The sequence below is a fragment of the Lagopus leucura genome, unplaced genomic scaffold (assembly GCF_019238085.1).
Source record: "Lagopus leucura isolate 7727_CA_CO unplaced genomic scaffold, USGS_WTPT01 Super-Scaffold_760, whole genome shotgun sequence".
Taxonomy (NCBI): Eukaryota; Metazoa; Chordata; class Aves; order Galliformes; family Phasianidae; genus Lagopus; species Lagopus leucura.
Genome location: NW_024962257.1, coordinates 224,260 through 246,768, shown reverse-complemented (window position 1 = coordinate 246,768; position 22,509 = coordinate 224,260). Strand labels below are relative to the sequence as shown.

The window sequence follows — 22,509 nt, the reverse complement described above, 5'->3', positions numbered from 1 at the left end:
GGACTGGAGTTTTTGGCTTCTCTTTCTCTACCTGCTGCTTCCTGGGTCCCCAGTGCTTCTAGGACCTTCTTGCCAGCCAGCAAGCTCCTGCACACAGTGTGGGGAGTCTGCGTGCATCTCCAGCGCGTGTTTATTCCCCACAAATCCTGCACATTTTTCTTCTCTGTCACTCCAAAACTCAGTAAAGCCATACTGCATAGCAACTCAATTTGACTAATTATAGTTTTGGGCAATGCTATGTGCTTTATGCAAAAAGCAAGTAAAACTGCCAGCTACATGTGTCCTCAAAATTATGTGCTTCAGTCTGCAATCCTGTCTTCCATACAAACAGTATTTTTATATAATAATAGAGGCAAAGATACACACTAAGTTTTCCAAGGGCAGGTGCCAAATATTGGGATTCTGGGTTCAAATTTAGACAGCAATTAAGGGACATGATTTTCAAATCAGCATTTCTCCATTTGGTTTCTGCTTGACAATTTGATGATCAGGACACGAGATAAGCTGAGCATACTGGCTTTCATACAGTCAGTACCTCTTACAAGCTCTGACACATAGGCCGGAGAGTTATTTACATGCAAAATAGCTTCAGAGCTGAGGAGCTTCAGAGGTGATAGCTCTGTTGTAAAGACAGCTGTATGGCTTCATTTCTGGTTATGATCACCGTAAAGATTTAAGGCATTCCCTCTCCTGAGAGAATTATTAACTTCAGCCTCTTTCCAGGGCCTAGATGTGTACAACTGCTGCAGTTCAGAATATTCCTGCCTTTTGCTTCTCTTAAACACTGAGTCACTGAATATAGCTTCTTCCAAAGCTCATATTTGTATATATAATAATTTTTAAAGCATAGGCTACAGCAAATAATTACAAACCTCTGACTTAGAAGGTAGCTCTAGGAAAGCTCTATCTTTCAAAGAGAAAGCATGTACCGTAGTAAACGGCTCTTATCAAAGCATTTATTTCTCAGTAGTAAGGGCACCTCCCTATTCTGAATATTTTAACTTCTCTTCCTTCAAAAGCAGTATTGGGCTTGACAGGGAAAGATGAGTGAATATTTGGCTTCAGTAAGAGCTGAAGCTTATGCCTCCCTAGCAGCTCCACTTGTCTTTTGATTTAGATCTACTAAAACTGATATTGAGGTCGTCATGGAGATATTAACTTTCATAGCATATATTTTTAAAAGTGTGCAGTTGTTTGCATCTGAAAATCTTTTCACCTCTTTACCAAACATTCTGAAGACATCTAGTGTACAAACTTGTCAATTTTCAGTTGATACATGCTTGATTCAGCCTGACTTCTCTTCTAGGAAAAAAGCATCACAAAGCACTGCACTTGTCCTTTGTTATATCAGATATGAACCATCTTCATATAGCAGAGCTGTTGGAAATTTAGAGCCCTTCTGGTAGCTTCTGTGCACAAGAAGTGATATGAATGCAAGGTTGAAATCTCTATGCAAATACACAAGCTGTCATTTATATATTTGTGAACTGAATAAAATACAGAGAAATGTCAGGTCCATAGAAGATCTTAATGCTACTGTAGAAGAAATGCTGAGTCATGGCTTGAAGCAGTGATGGAGCACCTGGTGGGAAGGCAGGGCCAACCTAGGGGAGCTCAGGTGCATGCAATGCAATGCAATGCACTGAGTGACAGAAGGACTGGAGCCAGGATGCACCTCTTCCCAAACCTAATTTAAGGGCTGGCAGTGGAGGTAAAGGGATCCCTCTGGAGGTCTCTGTATACTTGAGGCATTCCAAAGGTAAGCAGTTTTTCTTCCTTTTTTTTTTTTTTTTTAATCTCCGCAGCGCCTACATTTGAGTTTGTCCTCATTTGCTGCAACCAAAGACTTTGCCACCCGTTATTATCACTGTCCATCACGTTGTAGTGTTACAGCTTCTTAGGAGTCACTACTTTTGGTGAGACCTACTTATTACCATAGAAGCTACTATGGATACAAAGAGCACAGTAATACTATTTGATAGAGCTACAAAGCACTATACTTCAACATAGTTACCACTAGTAGCTGTGCATTTTCACTGCTGATGAACAAGAGCCTGCGTGCTGCGTTAGTAAAAATCTTCATTACCTGGAATGTGGCTTGTCTTCTCTACTGTTAAAACGCACCACCCACTACCTCACTGCACTGCCATCCACTGTTTGTTCTACATAAATGTTCACAAGCATCAATGAATGCCCACAGGGGCCCTTTTTTCCACATGGAGGAATTCAGCTCCACCCTTCGCTCCCCCCACACTTCCATGTCAGGCGCCATTCTGTCCCAGTGCCCCTCTGCTGCCATCTGTCACACAGCAACAGCCTGTCACGGAATGTTGGTGGGCAGGTTCAGCCTCTCCTGCCATCCCACCAACAGATGCCGCTGACATCACAAGATAGGAGGCATTACTTTTGGAGCAGCATTCATAGCTAGAATGAATTAGGAAGACATCCAAAAAAGGAAAAAGTGGCTGGTAATGCTTATTGTCTTTCTCAAAAAATGATTTTGCAGCAGTAAATTTAGCTGTGAACTGCTTCTATTACTGCTTCTGAACTACTTGTTCAGAACCTGTTTTTTTTAAAACAAATGATCAGTAAGTTTTCTGTCCTTGAGGAAAGTATGTGTATAAGGAGATAACTTCAGAAGGTTCAATTTTAACTAATACAGTAATTCTTAAAAATAAAAAAATCTCTCATGGTGAGGGCAAGAACGTGAATGCTGATGTTTGATTTGTCCATGTAACAAGCTTACAAGCAAACAGATATTCTTTTTTTAAAAAAGGTAATCAACAGATATAAGGCTTAAAACATGGTTCCAATTTTGAGAAATGACTGCAAGCATGTCACCTATTTGCCCCCCAACTTTTTTTTAACTGGCTCTTTGGTTTAGTAACAAAAGCAAGTTTTTCTGTTCGCTTTTTTTTTGTTTTTTTCAAAGCTCTCATCAGCCTGGCACAGCTGGGGAGGAGGCAGCTGTGTTCAGCTCTGGCACATGCAGCACTTCAGCTAAATCCCAATTTCTGAATCTTTGTCAGTGGAGGTTTATAACAGAGCACAAAGTGATACAAAGAGGAACTGCAAGGCCCAAGAGTACGCAGACCTGTCATTTGTTTATAGCGATCACGCAGTTGTTTCCATCAAGAATTATCTGTCTTTTGATATCACAGCAGTTCTGATTTCATTATGAGTTACCTAAGGAAAGAGTCCAATGCTTTTGTTAATTCCATTTTCATTGGTGGTGTTTTGACATTTTGTGTTTTACTTTTATAAGATATAGTTAGTATTTCTGTTTGATATTTTGAATAGTATTTTAACCTGCAATTTATATCTTATCTGTACTTTGATAATCCATCTCTTGGGTTAGATGTTAACCAGATTGCAGTTGTCATATTAGTTCTTTTTAAGGTTCTGCTTGGATTAAAGCTTAGAGTTAAAGAACTTTCTTTTTAACTTGTTTTTTTTTTCTATGTGAAAATCTGCATTTTCCTTCAAAAAGAATGCATTTGCAACTCCTCTGAGGTTTGGGACACTTGTATGATAATGATGAAAAAGTGAGAGTGAGTAATTTAGAAATCCAGGATATGATTATGCTTTATTTTTCGCATTTTCTTCGTATGTAATTTAGAGAGTAATTTTCCCTTCTCAATAGATAAAATAGAGGAAAATCAAGGCCCTTCTGATGGCTGATATACATAGGCAAAAGAAATCTAAATCTGTAAGTTATGATGCCCTCCACTTGCTCTTGTCTCCATAGGATTCTTGCCCTACCTTACATCCCTTCTCCCCATTGGAGCCATCTCTGGCTCACCAATTTCAGAGGTAGATTCAATTGATGCACCACTTCTTTGGGGGAAGATTCTCAGCCATACTGGTTGGGAACTCGATCAGTTCACAAAGGAATTCAAGAAGTACAAGAATGGCATGAGGCCAGAAGGTGAGGGTTCCTTGACAGAAGCTGGAATCTTCCCACTACATAATCAAGGGATAGGTAAATTGGCTGTAGTCAGCTTGGTAACTTTACCCTTACAGTGCCTGCCTTGACTGTCAGCTGAGCAAGGCCTTGCAGAGGCAGAGTTCTTAGGTCAGGGCAGGCAGTCAGTGGGGATGTGCATGTGTACTCAGTCATAATAAGGAATCCTTTTGCCATGTTAGGTTAAACTTGCTACTAGGCGTTTGGTTATGTTCACCCACGTTGTTTTTTCCTGTAGCAAACCATGACATAGTAATGTCTATGCCAAGATTTGCGGAAGTGGTAGGCAAATAGTACTGAGAAAAAGACCAAAAAGGAGGTTTAGAGGCAGCAACAGCATAAGCACCACTTGCTGGGCACTTCCACCCTATGCTGTAGACACTTTTGCCATGCAGATGACTGAAAAGGACTTCTCAGTAAATGACTGGAGAGAAAGTTCTCTGGAATGCAGCATCCTTGTATCAGGCTGGCAGTCATCTTCTCCATGAATTTATGGTACTAGCTTTGATTGTTAAAAAAAAATTCCATTTACCTCACTGGAATTTCCATCTTTTGGAAGACAACACAGAATTGGAATTCTGGACTGATGCAGCAGTGGTTCCAGCCAGATGTGTTTGTCTGGCAAGGGCTGACAGCCACTTGATGCCAGGAAACACTTTGGGTTCCCTTCCTTGTGCTGACACAAGGCACAACTGGGGGTGCCACTTACTAATGCCAGTATAACTTCTCCTCCCCTAATTCAGATTAGTAGATAAATGGGTGCTATTATTAATTGACTGAATAATTTGAACTATTTCAGGGAGAAAACTGATGAGAGTGTAGGTGAAGGGTTGTCTCAGATACAGTTGCAGACAGCATACATTGCAGTGCTATGGTTTGGGGCAAACTGTTTCAAATTCTTTTTATAGCTAGGGCATCTAAAAAAAAATCTAAATCCAACACTTTGCTGTAGAGGCCCTCTCTGGAATACCAAAGTAAACTGCAGTGTGGATTAAGAGCAAGAGGATTATTTCTTCAGCAGAATAATCTGTGAATTGTGCTTACGCTGACTAAAGCCAGCTTCTGCAAATGCTTTAAAATTGCACTCTTTCTTGAAATCTGCTCTTTCAGTGAGCGAAGGCAGGTTGCCTTTACTCCTTTAATAATGCAAGATGGAGCACTCGAAGTGTTAAGGTAGCGATATAACCTACAGGAGGAAGATGTGATGTCAACATCTCTGCAGCGGCACGCCTCTGTGCTCCTGCTCACATAGCTTCCAGAAACGATAGCCCAGAAATCTGTGGAAAATTGTAGGCAACTGTACCAGCTCTCACTTTTTTCTTTTTCCTAAGAGCCAAACTGGCCTTTATGCGCTATTAATTTATTAAATTGTTTATCTTAGGGCAAGACTGTATTTACAGAACCTAACGTGAAAACAGCATAGTGTAGCTTGGGATTTAAAAATGTCACTGCACATAATGTCAGGATAAATGGAACAGAAATGAATCTAAATTCCATCTACCCTGATGCTTCCCAAATTACTTTTTTAATCTGCTTCCAGCCAACCCTCTTAAGAAATATACCTGGCAAATAAAAATGTTCTTCATAATCATTGGGGACATTAAATATTAGTTAGCCTTGTCCCAAAGACAATAGAGACACTGCTTTTCTTCTTCCTACCTTAATCACTGTAGGTATCTTATTTTGAAGTTGTTTTCACCTTCCACCAAGGAAAGGTCAAGCTGGAATATAACTGTCTTAAAATAATCTTTACATAGTAGGATTTCTTAGACTCTTTGGACAAAGACCTTGTTTCGCATTTTGAGCAATCTTTTTTCTGCAATAGAACACTGAATGTGTCTCCCTGTTGCTATAGAAATAGTATTGCATTAAATGAGGGAACCAGTGCCCTGCTGTCAACAAATCTAGTCTCTGGAGCTTGAATTTCACCACTGGGAAGATGTATACACAATTCTACAAATTATTTCTGCAGCTTATGCATAAATGTCTCTATACTCTGAAACTGTTATCTAAATTTCCCAAAGTGATAGCAAGTGGATTAGCATGGTATAATCTGTTTACTCATCTCCTAATTAAGACTTCCCCTTCAGCTTTTCCCCATCTCCCTCCCACACAGAATATATTTTTGTATTTATAGACTGAAATTTCCAGTTCTTTACATAGGAAGGTAAGGAGAAGCAGGGCAAGCAGCTTTCTCACCAGGCTCCCTGACCCACAGACAGCAAGAAATACTGGATTTAATCTTTTTTTTTTTTAAACCCAGCTCCTCCAAGTAACTCAAGATGTTACTTGCCCTGTTATTTTGTTTTCCAGCACTAATAAGGATTTTTTGAAAGGATGGCCCAAACTCACCATCCACCTTGTACATTAAAAATCCCACATACCCACCTGTTTTCCTCTAGTTCCAAGACACGCCATATACCCAGTATTTCTAAGTTACACTGAGATTTTGCTCCGAAACCTTTCTATTCTTTCATAAGTTAAAGATGAGCACTGTGGATTCCCTTCCCTTGAACCAACACAACACATATTAAATCTCACACTGGTCTTTACATTTAGATGTATGGATGTGATATTTTTCAGTAATTTTTTAAGTGTCAAATTCTACTAATTCTAGTAATAGCAATAAGGTACAAGGTGTATCTTTTGGAAATAGAAAATTAATTGAAGTCTTTACTAAAAACATCTACCAAGGGTAAGTATTTCTCAACATTAATCATAAGAATTTTGAAGAAATATGGATAAAAATGCATTTTGTCTGGTACATTTTTTGACGGGAGTCCCTGCATTGCATTTCAGTATATAATACATATATGGGGTTACAAAACTAGAACATGGACTTGTAAGCAAATGTGTAATTCTGATGTCAGAGTTCCTGTAAAATTCCTCTAATTTCTTCTTTAACAAATGCAGTTATTTTTTGTGAAACATGCTTATTAGAAAACAGTTTTGTCATAAAGAAGTCACCACAAGACAGTAATTCCATTTTTGCTGTTAAAGTAGTTCTTGTAATGAAAAAATGAATAAATTTGTTTGTGCAACCATAAAATATAAACCACATCTTAACCTGTTTCTTTCCTTGTGTAAAGCTGACTCACACCATACAATGTGGCTGCATTTTTCTCCAGATTGTCAGACTATAGATGACAAGAACTGGCCCGCCAAAGCTTTTCATGCAAAACATTGAATATGAGGTCATCTACTGCTGTGTGATCTGTTGGTTCCTCTCCAGAGCGTTACTTAATGAAAATTTCAGAGAATGGCTGAGTAATTGATAAAGGAGGGGGGAAAAAAACAGGAAGGAAGGGGCTGTGCGAAAATATAAAGTGAAGATATATTCCCTATTCTGTATCATTACAAACCTAATACTGAATATTTTCTTACTGTATATGGTATTTCCATTAACAAAAACAAACACTGAAGGTAGGAGAAGATAGCATGAACAGTAAAACGTGGTTTTGTGGTGTTTTCTTTTCTGTAGGAACCCAGTGGAGAAAGGACCAAGAGCAAGATTTAAAGAGCGTTCTGAAAAACACTGACCAGGACATCCCGTTGGTATTTGTCAGTGGAAATCATGATATTGGCAATACTCCAACAAGAGAAACAATAGATAATTATTGCAGGAGTTGGGGAGATGACTACTTCAGCTTTTGGGTAGGAGGTGTTTTCTTTCTTGTGCTGAATTCTCAATTGTACTTCGATTCTTCCAAATGCCCAGAGTTAAAGGAAGCTCAGGACGCATGGCTAAATGGGCAGCTGGCTGCTGCCAGAAAACATAAATGCAAGCATGTAATAGTGTTTCAGCACATCCCTCTGTTTTTGAGAGAGCCTGATGAAGACCATGATTATTTCAACTTGGAAAAATCAGTTCGACATGAGATAATGGAAAAGTTCCATAAAGCAGGTAATTTCTTGAGTTCTCCTTTCTCTGAATTTTTGCTTCCAATTGTTAGTGGCTACAGTGCCAGGAAAACAACAACAACAACAAAACTTGCATAGTACTGTTTTCAAGAAGTTTGGGGTACTGTTTATAAGACTTGTTCCTCTTAGGTCAAAATTATCAACCAAACCCTAACATCTTGGAAAGAAAAATAAGTGAGAAACTTTTAAAAGATGTAGCACAGATTTCACTTTGCAAGTACTGGCGAATACTAGACAACCTGATTTTTTTTTTTTTTTTTTTTTTTTTTTGTTTTAAAAAAATGGAAGATCGTGTTTTGCCATATAAAAAAAATACATTTTCCCCCCCCCCCCCCTCCCATAAAACAGAAACAGAATTCAGAATTACCTTGCAGGCTGTTTTCTTTCCCAGTGAGCCAATTTTATAGCATCATCCAGATTTATTCAGTGCTAAAGAGTCTTGCTCTGCTAAGATCCACCCTCTTTTTTATCTGTTCCTAATAGAGGTCACTTCTGGGAATAAAAGGCAGGTAGAGCATGCTTTGAATGAGAATACTGTAGCAAATCCCTTAGCTTTGTGTGATGAAACTTGAATGCCATGGAGACAGGTACACTGTGCAGCCACCTCTCCACATTGTTCCCACTGTTTCCTGCTAATTGCTTTCATGTTTCTGAAGTGTGCTAGTCCCTCAAGATTTCCTGCCAGCCTGTCATCACTGCATCAGTGTCATTTTCTCTGTATCTATGAAAGAACAAGTTATTTGGATTACCAAACAATGGAAATTACATATGATATTGTTCCTAATTTACCATGTAATTGTTAAGCCAGAACTCATCCAGAGCCAGTCTAATTTTCCAAGCTATGAATTTCCTCCTGTTTCCAATCAGTCAGGCCAAAATTCATAAATATCTGAGGGCTCTTCAGGAGACTGACATCTCGAGATTCCAGACTTAGAAGATTGCTCTTTTCCCACAAGGAGACATGCTGAGCATACCTTATATTTTGTATTAAGATATTATAAAGAAATCATTTTTGGTCACGAGTATTTTGATTAGGAATTTTGGTTTTATTACACAAAAAGGGAGACTGTGTCTTCTTTATTTCAAGAAGTCTTTCACTTCCTGCTCTCGCACTCTCCACCTCTCCCTTTGCTGCTTGTCATGATGCTTTCTTGCAGTGTTTCCAACCACTTTGGCAGACCAGCATGTAGTTATGAAACATTTCAATATAGTTCATATATTGTGTATATTTGTGTATATTTTAGGGCTTGTTGGCTTTGGGAACACACTGTTAGTAGGGTGCGCGTTGTATTTCCATTGTTAATAACACAGGATCAGACCTGGTGCTATCCCAGTTATCAAGACTTTGTGTTGATACTTTTAAGTTTATGGTATCAAACATGGAGCCACCACGCACAGAGAGAAAGATAGAGGGACAGATGGGGAAGAAAGGACAATCTAAGGATTTCAGTCTTTCCATAAACTAAGCCAAATGGGTCTTTTGGGAAATAACAAATACTTGAAGTATGGTGGTGTTACACAGAGGCTTCAGAGGTATGCAACTTCAGGAAACAACTGTTTTAAATTCTAAGCCCAAATCATATGTAAGTGGTTAGAATAGAATAACTACACACTGCAGAATGTTTTTGGTTCAAGTATCCCCTCAATGCAAGCAGAGATAAAAAGACTAGCTGTACAGGCTACATCTGGTACAAAGTACTGAATTACATTCTCACAATAGAAGTGTCCTTAACAGTTGAGGTACTTAAAGAGAAATTCATGTCCTTGTGATAATTATTTACTAATTGAAAATCTGACACTTGTAAATATGTATTACTACTACACAAAGTTAACCTATATTTCTAATCAGCATGTCTAAATAATTTTACTGATCGCATTTTTTTTCAAATCATTATAACAAGTAATGTCCCTGGAAAAAAACGATGTCAGAGATAGTGAAAATCTACTCTGTTGAGAGCACAGTTTATCATTTGAGAATACATTTGTGAAAATGTATTTCTGTAACTACTAAATGTTTAGCCTCAGTTGTCAAAGGTTGTGTGAACAATTTTTTGAATGAGGGTGAGGTCTGCTCTTCTATGTGAAATGCATATTCAGTTCTTAAGAATTTTATAGTGATGTTATAAAGAAGTGTGCTTTGTAGGGGAAAAAAAAGGAATCCAGGTACTAGTCTAGCTGAAAATCTGATCTGTGTGCCAGATGTACTCCTTCTCATATATCTCATCCAAGTGTAGTTTAATTAGCCCATTGCAGCCATTTTCTATGACCAGAAAGGTATGTGTGTTTTTGCTGAGCTACGGACGATTTTTTAAAGAGTTGTTGCCTGTGAGTCATTGCTGAGACACTGAAAATCCTTAGTACATAATCCTTAGTAGTCACACAACATAGTAAAAACCCTAATTATGCAAAACATGAGGGCTGACCTGAAAGTTATGCCTCCTGTTTTATTACATCAGCCCTGATGTCAGCGGCATCTGTTGGTGGGATGGCAGCAGAGGCTGAACCTACCCACCAACATTCCATGACAGGTTGTTGCTGTGTGACAGATGGCAGCAGAGGGGCACTGGGACAGAATGGCGCCTGACATGGAAGTGTGGGGGGAGCGAAGGGTGGAACTGAATTCCTCCATGGAGAAAAAAGGGCCTCCAATGACTTCCATCAATAGTTGCTCGGCCTCCATAAATGTTCACAGTGGCTGTGAGCCTAGGGGGGTGTAAGTGAGTGTTTCAACAGTGGCAGTCACTTTCACTGGTGCAGATTTTTACAAGCGCTGCCTGCAGGCTCTTGTTCATCTGTAGTGAAAGCGCACCCCTAATGGTGGTATTATGTTGAAGAATAGTGTTTTGTAGCTGAGAATTGCTGTATCAAATAGTGTTACTGAACTCATTATGTATGCTGTAGTTTCCATGGAAATACATAGGAGGCATCACTTTCAGAGCAGCCCACAAACAAGTTTAAGATCTTGGCTGAATAAAACCGAGGTTGATAGCTCCTTTATCACCAACAAAACTGATAAAAGAATTAATCGTTCAGAGCAAGATGATGAATACAGGTTGGCTATCAACGCAAGAGTCTTGTTTCAGAATTACAAGGTAATGCATATAAAATAATGGAAGGAAGATCCTCATAGCATCCAGCTTTTTTAATTGAAAAGTTATAAATTCAGCTAAATGTCGTCAAAGTAATTTTTCAGATGTGATGGAAAACACTTGAATTCATACATGCAGGAAAAAGTAACTTTACTATATGTCTTTTTTCATTACATGTGGTGATTCTAAATGCTGTAACTTCTAACATCTTTACTCATTAAAAGAGCATAATAGCTTCATGCTCCTCTTAGATTTTTTTTTTTTTTACATAAGAGTGATATTACAGGGAGAAGCAGCTTTCTGAACATCATCAGCTGAGATATATTTGAGTACCAAATTAAAGCAAGGAGTGTTACCAGACAACTTGTACTGTGTTTCGCTATTTGTTGTGTAATCAGAATAGACAAGGGGTAATATTTTCTTCTTCTTGCCACTGATACCTTGATTTTGGTAAAGCCTATACACCAAGTGAGTAATCTTAGCACTCGCTCATGTCACTTTGTCAGTATTTAAGATAACGTAGATTTACGTATTTGAGCTTCAGTGTCTAGAATTACTATTATAATGAAATTATATATATATGTATGTGTTCATGCTACAGGCAAAGTGACCAAATTTGATGTATTTTATTTATCTGCATAAGAACATTGTTTTTTAAACCGTGCCCTAGGTATGACAACATAACACATAGGTAGATGCAGACTTGTTCTTTTTTTTTTTTTTTTTTTTTTTTTTTTCCAGAAATTCAGCAAGGAAATACTGCAAAACATTTATTTAGCATAATTCATAATGAGAATAAATAACATTTGTTCTTAGATAAATGAATGTTTGAAGTTTGTTTTCTCCTCTGGGCTATAGTTTTGATTGGTAAAAACTTCTTCTCAATCTTTAAGAGCACACAGCAAGCCAAGGTAGTCCGGGGTTTCTATCAGATATCTTAGAAAGTTTGGCTTTCAAATTGAGAAAGTAACAGAATCAATAAATAAATTCCACTGACAGGCCACATAAGGCATTCATGAAGATTAATCCAAAGCATGGAGTGACCTTCTCCAGATTGCACCCACAGTGGCTTATTTAGCCATCCAAGGTCTGCAGTCACCCTCTGGCTGTGCTCACTGCCTCTTCTCTGGTTACACAGAAGACACGAGTGCGGATAAGGGCCTTTTCTAGATAACTGCATTCAGTGTTGCCCTACATAAAACTTTTGTCATAGATAAATTTTGCAGTCTAGAACCCCAAGGAAATGTTATGAAGCTGTGTTATGGGAAGGCAAGCTGGATATCAGGAAAAGCTTTTCATTAGAGGGTGATCAGGCAATGGAACAGCCTCCCCAGGGCAATAGTCGTGGCTCTAAGTTGCTGGAGTTTGAGGTGCATTGGGGTGGTCCTGTCTGGAGCCAAGGGCTGGAATAGATGACCCTGGTAGTTTCTTTCAAATCCAGGATATTCTGTGGTTAATGTTTATCTCCCACTTTCATCAGTTGCATCAAGCTCTGGATTTTTTTAAATTGATAAAGCAAGTTTAAGGACGTTTTCCTGCAAGTTTCTAGGGTCACAATCACTAACAATGTCATGTTTTTTACTAAGATTCTTGTGGTGCTGCAAATCGTAATTCTACATTTCAATTCTGTATTATTCAGAGAACACCTCTGATGAAGAAGGTAGAATAATACAGAGCTTCTAAAAGGCTACATAAAATAATTTCATAATGTTGCTATTTGAGGCTGGAGGGGTTACAAAATAAAGGCTGCTTATGCCCTGACACACATACCAGATGGAATATTTCCTTCTCATAAATGTCTGTTAGTGGGATTGGGATCTTTGTAGAGCAGAGTCTGAGAACTACCTGAGCACTGAACAGTCCTGTTAACAGAGCTGTGACTGGTGCTTCACATGTTGTTTGTTGCTGTATTACCTCCCTGACAGATAGGGTGATGTGAGGGCTGTGAGGCGATGAGATAAAAATCAGTTTAATATTACAAGAGAGACTTTGCTTACAAAGACTACCAAATATTATCATTTGTTTTGTAGCACTGGAGGCTTGAAAAAATGATATACACCACTTGCCCAGGGGAGAGAAAAGAGGTGCAGCAAAAAGTGCCTGTGGTTAATGTGTGCTCTTGTAGGGAAGCTGAAAGGACGTCATTTTGGAGTGCAGAATTGTTCTGAGAACAGATACTACTGTTGAACCAACCACATTGTTCAGCAGTCTAAAAAGGGAAAGGAATAAAGAAAAGTCCGTTTGTGCCTGATGCTCTGGGGAAGTGCTCAAGATCAGTTTATTCTTGTGAATTAAATGGTTGTATATGCCAGAAACACTACCTGTTAAAAATACATATCTACACGTAGAAGCATGTGGATATATGCGCGCACTCCAAGTCTCTTACCGAAGTTTGGGGTATAGTAGTTCTTTGCTTGGATTTGTTTTACTGCTTGTAAAAACTCTGGAAGGGTACCAAAGAGTGCTGATAAGTTTCAGGTGTTTCAGAGAGTTTGGTTTCATTTCCTTACAGAACTGCTTCTCCATGTTTTTGTTTCCATTTTGACTCTGCTGCTGCTCCTATCTGGCTCCTGCAATTTGGGGAAAAATTCATAAATGTTCAGCTTTGTCTAATATGTATTCTTTCTTCAGCCCATGATTGGTTTGACCAGGGAAGCTAGTGATTTTTTTTAAATAGGCATAATTCTCCTTTAAACTGATTTTTGCCACTTAACTTAAATAGCTAACGTAAAAGCAGAGTAATTAGATGAGAATGATGGTCCTTGTTGCCTGCTCTCATGCTTTTCCTTCTCAGGTCCTTAGGCAGAGTACAAGGCATAGAAACGCTTGAAATTTCTTCCAAGTACTCATCCAATCTTCAACAATTTTTCTGTCACTTACTAAATCACGTTATCAACACAGTGCTATTTAGTGATTTTATTTGTTCAGTTGCTTTTTGATAACTCTGAGCTTTCACAGCAATCTGTGGGAAGGAGATAGATACCCTTTTGCAGCTGGTGCTATGTGAAGAAATTTGCTTTGTTTGCTTTGAACTTCACCTGCAGTCTGTACTGAAGCCTTGAATCTGTAAATGAAATGCAGTGAACATTGGTTTGTGTCTGGCGTTATTTTAAAAATTGTTCATTAGCCAGCTCTTAAAGGGTAATAATTTGGGCCATCTGTCCAGTCAGAGATACTTTTTTTCTCCCAGAAATCTCTATACAGTGCACTGGAGGAAAAGAAAGGTCTGTGCTGAACTCATTACGTATTTATTATGTCATTCATATTCCACTAATTTAGCCTTCTCTTACAGTCTCATTTACTTTTGCTGAGAAAAGCATTTATTTAATTGAAGGCTCTGTCTAAATAAAGTATGCTACTGATTGCCTATACTGATTACTCTAGGTTTTCTCCTCCTAATTTGGAAAATGTGCTTGCTTTTCTTTGGTTTATTTTTATATGGGTGATTTTCTTCCTGTATTTTTACACTGTCCGTAGTGCTGGTTTGAGCAGTTTTGTTTCCAACTGAGGCTGAGCCAGTTACAATGAGACACAGAAACCTACTTCAAAATAGTTTTTGTATGTGAGGAAAAAGAGTTGGAAAACAACTTCTGAACTCAGGGGGTTTTTGGAACAAGCCATGGGAGTGTGTTACAGAAATTAGGTTCAGACACCCCGGGATTTTAACTATTTCAGGTCTGAACTCTAGCCCAATATCCAGGTTGTATAAGGAAAAAAATGTTTTCTTGGTGCATGTAATTTCATGAAAAGTATTTCAAGGTAAATGTGAGCATTGTTTTCAGTCTTGTTTTAGCCCATTTGTACCTCTGCTAACAACACATCTAGATTTCCTTTGAAATTGGCACTCAACCTGTACACCTTGAATTGTCAAACTAACAAGCATCCAGTTTTTCAAGAAGCTGGGAAAAGAGATGCACTTTGCAGAATCTTATTGTTGTATTGGAGGTCTTTTTTTCCCACTGTTACACAAACTTTCATATACTGAGCAGTGCTGTCACTTCAGATCTCGTTTATATTGCCATGCGCATTGTTCCACTTTGTTTATTCCTTGAAGATGCTGACCTCTGCCCCTCTAAGAGCTCAGACTACCAGAAGCTTGACTTGGTACCTGAAATCTTGCGAGTAAAGAGCAAATCATTGTTACTGAAAATACTACTTTGTGGGAGGACACTTGATGCTTGTGACAAAACAAAATAAGCTTTCTGTGAGATCTTCTGAAGATGACACTTGATTTTATTCATGTGTCTTTTAAACCAGGGTGTTTAGCATGCATCCTGCACATACCGTCACTTCGGCTGGGTTGTAGTGTCCTGTTATCCCAAACTGCCTTGCTCAAAGGCCTACATGGCAATCCCCTCACTCAGACACAAAGCCGCTGGTTCAAAACAGGTTTGTCCTGTACTACAGTAGTGCTCTCTCCTCTCACTCCTGCCTTAACAGGGAAGGGAAGGGCTATCCAGTGTATGCCTGATCAAATGCAGTAATGATTTAACTATTCCTTGAACTGAAAGGTTGGTCAAAGGAGCTACTGCAAAAGACAAGGTTGTCTGTTACGCTGTTAGGAGAAGAGCCACAGCCCTGTTCCCTTTCTGCAAAAAAATTGAATTATGCCCAGTCTTCCACCTCCTAGCATTTATCTACGCCACAGAATACAGGAGCATGCAGTACCAAGGAAGGGAGGGAAGTCTGGAACTGTCGTGCTACAGTTAGACAATAAGCCGTAACCAGGACATACTCTTTCTCCTAGGAATTATGCATGACATAGCTAAATGCCTTTGTTCTCTTGGCAGTGCAATTATGTCAAAATCACACTGACCTCTTCTCCCTAGTGTTGCAGAATTGCTTTCAAAAGGGTTTATCAGAGTGATAAAGTACAATTGTGAAAGGAGATGCACTTATAAAATCCTTTAAATTAACCTGAGCTTCTCCTGCTTACAAACTGCCTTCTGCACAGTATCCAGCATGTAGTTTTCTTCAATGCAATGAACCATTTTCCTCATCTGATTCTTGCTGGAAGTAAAGGCAATGGCACAGCTAGTTCTCTTTCAGATTTTATTGAATATTTTAGTATCAGTAGGTGGGGAACATTTCAGGAAGAACTCCATTGCTTTCAGACTAATATTCTGCTCTGGGCTACATGAGGACAGAGGTGCTGTACAGTGGTCAGAATCAAATCCAGAATTTCAGATTTTTCTTTTTTTTAACAAAGAGATTAATATTTTTGCAGATAGATGGTTCTTATTGTTTTGTGTGCAGGCCTGAACCTGCACACAACCTGAATATATATATATTCACTTGAATATATATATATATATATATTTTTTTTCAGACGTTTGCATGATCCAAGTATGGTTTCAGAGCAGACAAAGCATGATGTGGTGTGTTGCACTGAAGCTTTCCATCCAGAGTATGACCCGACTTTCAGTCCTGTTTTGATCAAAAATGACTTTGTCAGCTCAGACCTTTTTGCCCTGGTAGTCTGTTCCCACTTGTCATGCAGTCCAACATCAGGCTGTGACGATCGCAGATGTATTACATAGGATTTTTTTGTTTTCTTTTTAACACTCTCTGCACAGTTATCTACTTTATTCTGATCTTAATGTTTTTCTTTTAATGAATAATCTATTAGGTGAGAATAGTGTCTTGCTGAAATGGATAATGCTCTTTTGACTAATAGATACTGTAAAGTCTCCATTCACCTTTAAATTCAAATCAGCTTGTATTTCCTAAAAATGAAATAATGAATGCTTGGGAAGCATTCTGGACATTTATTTACACAGTAGGGTTTTTTTACTATTTTCTACTGCTTTTATATTAAAACTTTTCCCAACTGCTATTTCAGAAGTCAGGAATGAAAAACAAATCAGTGCACTCCCTACTTCTTGTTTTTGTGGGGTTTTTTTGTTTGTTTGTAGCTTGTTTTTTTATTGGGAAGGGACTGCACCTTCATAGATCTTCTGGATTGTATTTAGCTGACCTGAGCTTACCTTAAAGCAGGTTCTCACAAGGTTTGAAAAACAGGAGTTTTGTGTGTGAATGTGTGCTAGGGTCGAAGGTAGATTGCTAACAACTTGTCAGTAGTACTTAAGAAAAACATCTAAAAGGAATAAATTAAATTTGAATGCTCAGATCTTAAGATTCTTTTTATGTTTAAGATCAAAAGCAAGAGCAAAGTAAATTGCCTGCTTGTCATCTCAGTGTTATTGCATTGATTTGTTCAGATTTCTTTCCTAAGCTTACTAATAAAAGCGAGGGGAATACAGTTGAGTGAACAAAGAAATACTATTGAAGTAAAAATAAATAAATAAATAAATAAAAAAGTCAGATTTCTATTAATACACAGCAGTGACCTGTTTGTTTCTTTGTTCAAGATGTAACAGATTCTAACACAGCCGTAACAAGAATGAATTGTAACATTGGAAATAAAGAATACCTGAAAACTGAAGTCTGGGAGCAGTTTTCACTGTGTGATACCTAAGATGAATACTAATACTAGCAGAGGCTGGTCCAGAGCACCTCAAATTCACAAGGGCATTTCAGATTTGAATACCCATCCAGTGGAATTAGCATCTGAATGATAAATCTGCTAAAATAGAGAATTTGAATGAACAGTGTCCATAAACAGCAGCTTGCTTAAGGCAGTCTGCCTCACATAGCCAACAGGAGGTAAAATAATTTTTAAATCACATGCCCTGTTGGTGAGGAATCACATTTGCAGTATTTATCAATTGCTCCAATTTCAGTTCTTTACCAAAATACTTCATTGGGTGCAGGCAGGTAGCAGATGCTAATCATAACCGGGAGAAGCTGCAGTATTTGTTGGAGAAGAAAAAAGGCTGTGTGACTCATGGGACAAACTTCGCCTGGCTTTGGTTTTGCTTGCTGCTGATTTTGGCTAAATGGCCTAAGATAGGTGCCTCAAAAATCTCCTGAATTCTCACACAATGGGAGATTTTGTTTTTTCTTGCAGTATAACTGAAGTTGTTTCCTTGCTTTTTATTTGTAATCCTTCTAACTACACTAAAACTGTAGGTTGGAGTTTTGTTTACTTATGGTGACACAAGTCTTCACTTCTGGTCTTCTTTTAGTGCTAAAGGTTATATTCCATGGACGGTAGAAAGCTGTTACTATACACACACTGATGCTTCCATTACTTATTTCCCTTACAAAGCACTTTTTCTCTCTTACTAAAAGTGTCACATGCAATTTGCATCTCGCTATGATTTTGAATGTTATTTTTTTTCCTAACTTTTTCAAAGACTGAAGTTGTTTGGAAAAGTGGAAAATATTAAAATGAACTTATTACCATAGTAGCACTGTTACTGAGTAGAAACTAGTAAAGATATTTTACAAATCTAGCTGGTGTAGTATGAAAGCAAGCCAAACATTTGGCTCCTTATGTTCCATCTTTGGAGACTAAGCCACAGCTTTTTACCTTTAACAGGTAAAGACCAAGATCCTGTCAAATCTGTGATATTATATGCCTGAAAATAGAGTCTAGAATGTTACTAAAGATACTGATTATTTGTTGGGCACTTGAAGGACAGGAAAGTGCTATATCCATAGATACTTTACAGCCATCTCTAAGCTGGCTCACTCTTAAAATTATTGCAACAAAGGAAGATAGGTCTCAGTCTAACAAGATGTCATATATAAAGTTCCCACAAAGTTCAGTTTTGCTTTCTGTACTGGACACGATACTCAACCCCACCATAACAGCTCTTGGTTGGGCCCACACTGCCTGATGCATCAGGCAGGAATGTGGGGGCCTAGAGGGGAAGCAAGTGTAGCCCCAAGGCTTGGATACATGCACATAATGAGAAGGAAACACCCTGTTGTTCTGCCTGGATTACTTAAGGATGTTGTATTAGATAGTTGCTGCAACGAGCTGCAACATGGAGCTTGTGAGAAACAACTCTTGCTCTCAGTGAACTGACCATAGCGTCAGTTTATATTGTAATTCCCTATATTGTAATTCTAAAAACAATATAAAAGCATGCAATCTCTGCAAAGAACTCATTATGTCACACTGCTACTTTCTGAGATATTCTTATTGGATTTCTCTCAAGGAGGAAAAAAAAAAAAATTGACTGTTTTGCTAGGTTCCTGCAGCCAAGAGCAAGCTCTCCATGTTATAATGCTGACTTACAAGTGTAACTGTTACACAGCTAGGTGGGTGTTAGAGAACAAAAGGAATCAGTACTGATAAACAGGATTACAGATTAGTTTCATTTGGCAATGACCTTCACACACCACTGTTCAATGTAAAGTTTGCTTCACTCTCATTTCCATCTTGAGTCATTTGCTATCTGAGGAAGGTTTGGCTTTTGAAATATGAAAGCCTACATAGCTTTTACCAAGCACATAGCAGAATAATTTATATTTTGCTTTCCAAACTGCTTAATTTTTAACTATAGATTGATGCTAGTTTATGTATTTTACATCAGTCTTCAAATCACTGTCTATCTCCCCTGAAAGCAAAGGACAGATGTAGCCCACTGTCTTAAGACAAGTTCACCTACTTTCCTATCATTTAATGATGGCGAACTGAATCTAAGCCTACTGTAGGCAAAAAGGTGAAAGGCATTCTGGCTGAGGAAATGAGGATTTCCTTGTAAAGCTATAACCGTGGTCCTAGTCACAGCTCTCTGCCTTTACACTGTCTATAATCTCTTCCAGCATTTACTTTGTCTGAAGGCAAAAATCAGTTGTTCCTAGCATTTTTTTTTGTCACTAACAGTTATAACAACTCATGAACAACTCATTCTCTGCACTGGCACTTGATCAGGACAAAATGCATGTTGCCTTTTGTGTTAAGCATGGAATGGGACATTAGGTTTCTTTATTTAAAACCTAAATATCTTTGAAAATAGATTAAAAATATGTATGCTTTTTGTTTCGACTTTTTTTTTTTTTTTAAAAGGGCCACTTACACTTTGGGTAAATAGCTTTATGATCTCCTTAGTGAATTTTCTGCATATTAATTAACAAATACAGCTACAGTTCATAGCTTTCAGCTTATGTTTCCTTGACATAATTCTTCAGGTAGTTATTTATTACTTTTTTTTTCTAAATTAAATCAATTTCCTCTGGTGTATTCCTTCTTTCTAGCCAAAAGAGTTAGCAAGATGACAAATGCCTTGCAGTAAGCATAAAGACATGGGAATCTAATAACCCTAAACAAATCTAGTGGAGTGTTAACATCATTCTTTTTACTCATTTATTATGGCTACAATTTATTGCTGTTAACTCATTATTTGTTTAAAATGCAAGTTTGGCTAAATGGTTTCCTTTTCATTTCATGCTTTATGAACCACTAAGTACTGCAGGTAATCATGACACCTGTACTTACTATCAAATTTTTCCTACAACCCCAATAGTGGTGTAATACAACTTCAGCAGTGCCTTTCAGTACAAACACATATTGTATATAAACTGCAAATGCTAACTATATGTATGCTTTTTATTTTTTTAAACAGGCGTTAAAGCTGTGTTTTCAGGACATTACCACAGGAATGCTGGAGGGTGCTACAGAGGACTGGAAATGGTGGTCTCATCAGCAATAGGATGTCAGCTGGGAGAAGATAAACATGGACTTCGAGTGGTCCTTGTCACAGATGAAAAGATTGTTCATAGATATTACAGTTTAGATGAGTTGAGCAGCCAAGGCTTGGAGAAAGAGATGATGGATATGCTTGCTAAGGAAAATTAGGCTATGTCAAATTCCTTTTAACTCAAATGGTTTATGTGATTTTTTGCCATGTTTGTTAGATGAACACAAAGAGTTTCAGAAAGTTTCCACAACTTGAAATCAAATTTTTGCTTGTGCACCATGCCCATGAACAGCTCTCCATTTGTTATCATCCTAAATAACAAAAAAGAGTTCTTGACGTATATTTTTGTAAAATGAGACCCACAAGGAATATGGGAAAATAACACATCACTGAAAACATTTTTCTGTTCTGAGATTTTATACTCTCCTCATGGATAAGACATTCTAAATAAATAGGAAGTATATGCAAGAGTGAGAGTAGTAATTCTAGGTAATGCTTCAACTGAAGACTATTTTCATTTGATATGTAAGACATTAGAAAAAGAAAAATCAATAAATTCAATCACCTCAGTTACACTCTGGACAATACAAACTTTTTTTTTTTTTTTTTTACTTTAGAGAAACAAATCTCAAAAAGTCAGTGAAAGCAATAGACTCCATTTAAATACAGTACAGGAGGTGAAATACTGTGTTGAAGATTCAATTTCATTACGTTTTAGTTACAACATTTTATTTGAGAGAGGGCTCATGAGATTTTAAAAATATCTGCAGTATTTTGAACTGTTTTCTTTTACCAGTATAACAGCTGTAGCTGCAAGTGGACAGTACCAAACATGAGCTACAATGTCATGATAACAGCCTAAGCGTAGGTAATGTTTGAATCAAAAAGAAAGAAAATGATTTTGCTTTTGATCTCCAGCTGCTTTTGATTAGTTTAATGTTTTCACAGGTTCATTTTCAAGGGAACATGCGGAAAACGGGAGAGAAAATCTAAAGTTAGCTAAACACCCAGAAAGAAGTTTCACTGGAAGTTAAGCAGTTAATTTATTAGTTTAATAGTTAAAAGTTATTTTAAAAAATCTGTGTACTTTTGTATCTTTGAAACCACCGAGTTCTGTTAACATTTAGTCTTAGATTACATTTAGTAATCACAGGTTATTAAAGGTTTCAAAAACAAGATGATACTAGATTATTACTTGCAGAGGGAAGAACAGATTTGCTATTCAGTCTGGCATTTACGTTTTAAGGCTGAAAAAGTTCAGCAGAGGGACCTGAGACAGTCCAAGCACGGAGCACGCTCCCTGCTCTGGCACAGTACTGTAAAGCTGGATGGAGGACATGCTTTTTTCATATGGCCGTTTATTAAATGTAATTTTAGCTGAATATCTGAACCTTGGGAGATAGGTCCTACAAACATATCTTCAGGAGGAAGACTTTCCAAAACTACAAAAACATTAATAGTAGTGGTATTATAGAACTCTAATTTTATTTTCATGGTTACAATGTACTAATATACAGTGGAAATGTTTGCATAAGCATCATTTTAATTCATATTTGTACATTATTTTTCCTCTTCTTAAGTATCATTTCATTGCAAGAAATTCCATAGCATTCAGTCATAAAAATTTTGCTCAAGTACAAATCTGAAGTTCAATTAAAAGATATTTTATATCCCAAGTACTCCTTTTATTTGGAATGTGCTTTTTTACCTGCATAAATGAAAAATGTTTTTTAGATTAATTTTCTTAGTATAATCAGCTACTTCAGAATTAATATGGATGCCTTAACTAACTACAAATGGCAGAGGTCTTCACGGTGAGAGCACATCATATTTATGTAAAGTAACTCATATTCACAGAATTATCACAGAATTGTAGAGGTTGGAAGGGACCTCCAGAAATCATGGAGTCCAACCCCCTGCCAAAGCAGTTCCCTACAGCAGGTCGCACAGGTCGGCATCCAGGCAGGTCTTGAACATCTCC

General features: G+C 37.7%; 1 protein-coding gene across 2 annotated transcripts in view; it reads left to right on the top strand.

The window, feature by feature from the left end:
* Positions 1-21,103, top strand: part of CPPED1 (calcineurin like phosphoesterase domain containing 1) — a 35,216-nt gene extending 14,113 nt beyond the window's left edge. The window contains exons 3-4 of one of the 2 annotated variants that reach the window (XM_042864419.1): positions 7,446-7,868; positions 20,454-21,103. In XM_042864419.1, coding sequence (XP_042720353.1) covers positions 7,446-7,868; positions 20,454-20,686 — 656 coding nt within the window. In that variant the 3' untranslated portion in view covers positions 20,687-21,103. The remainder of the gene's footprint in view (positions 1-7,445; positions 7,869-20,453) is intronic. The other variant, XM_042864420.1, reaches the window with a different exon arrangement.
* Positions 21,104-22,509: the final 1,406 nt, after the last annotated feature.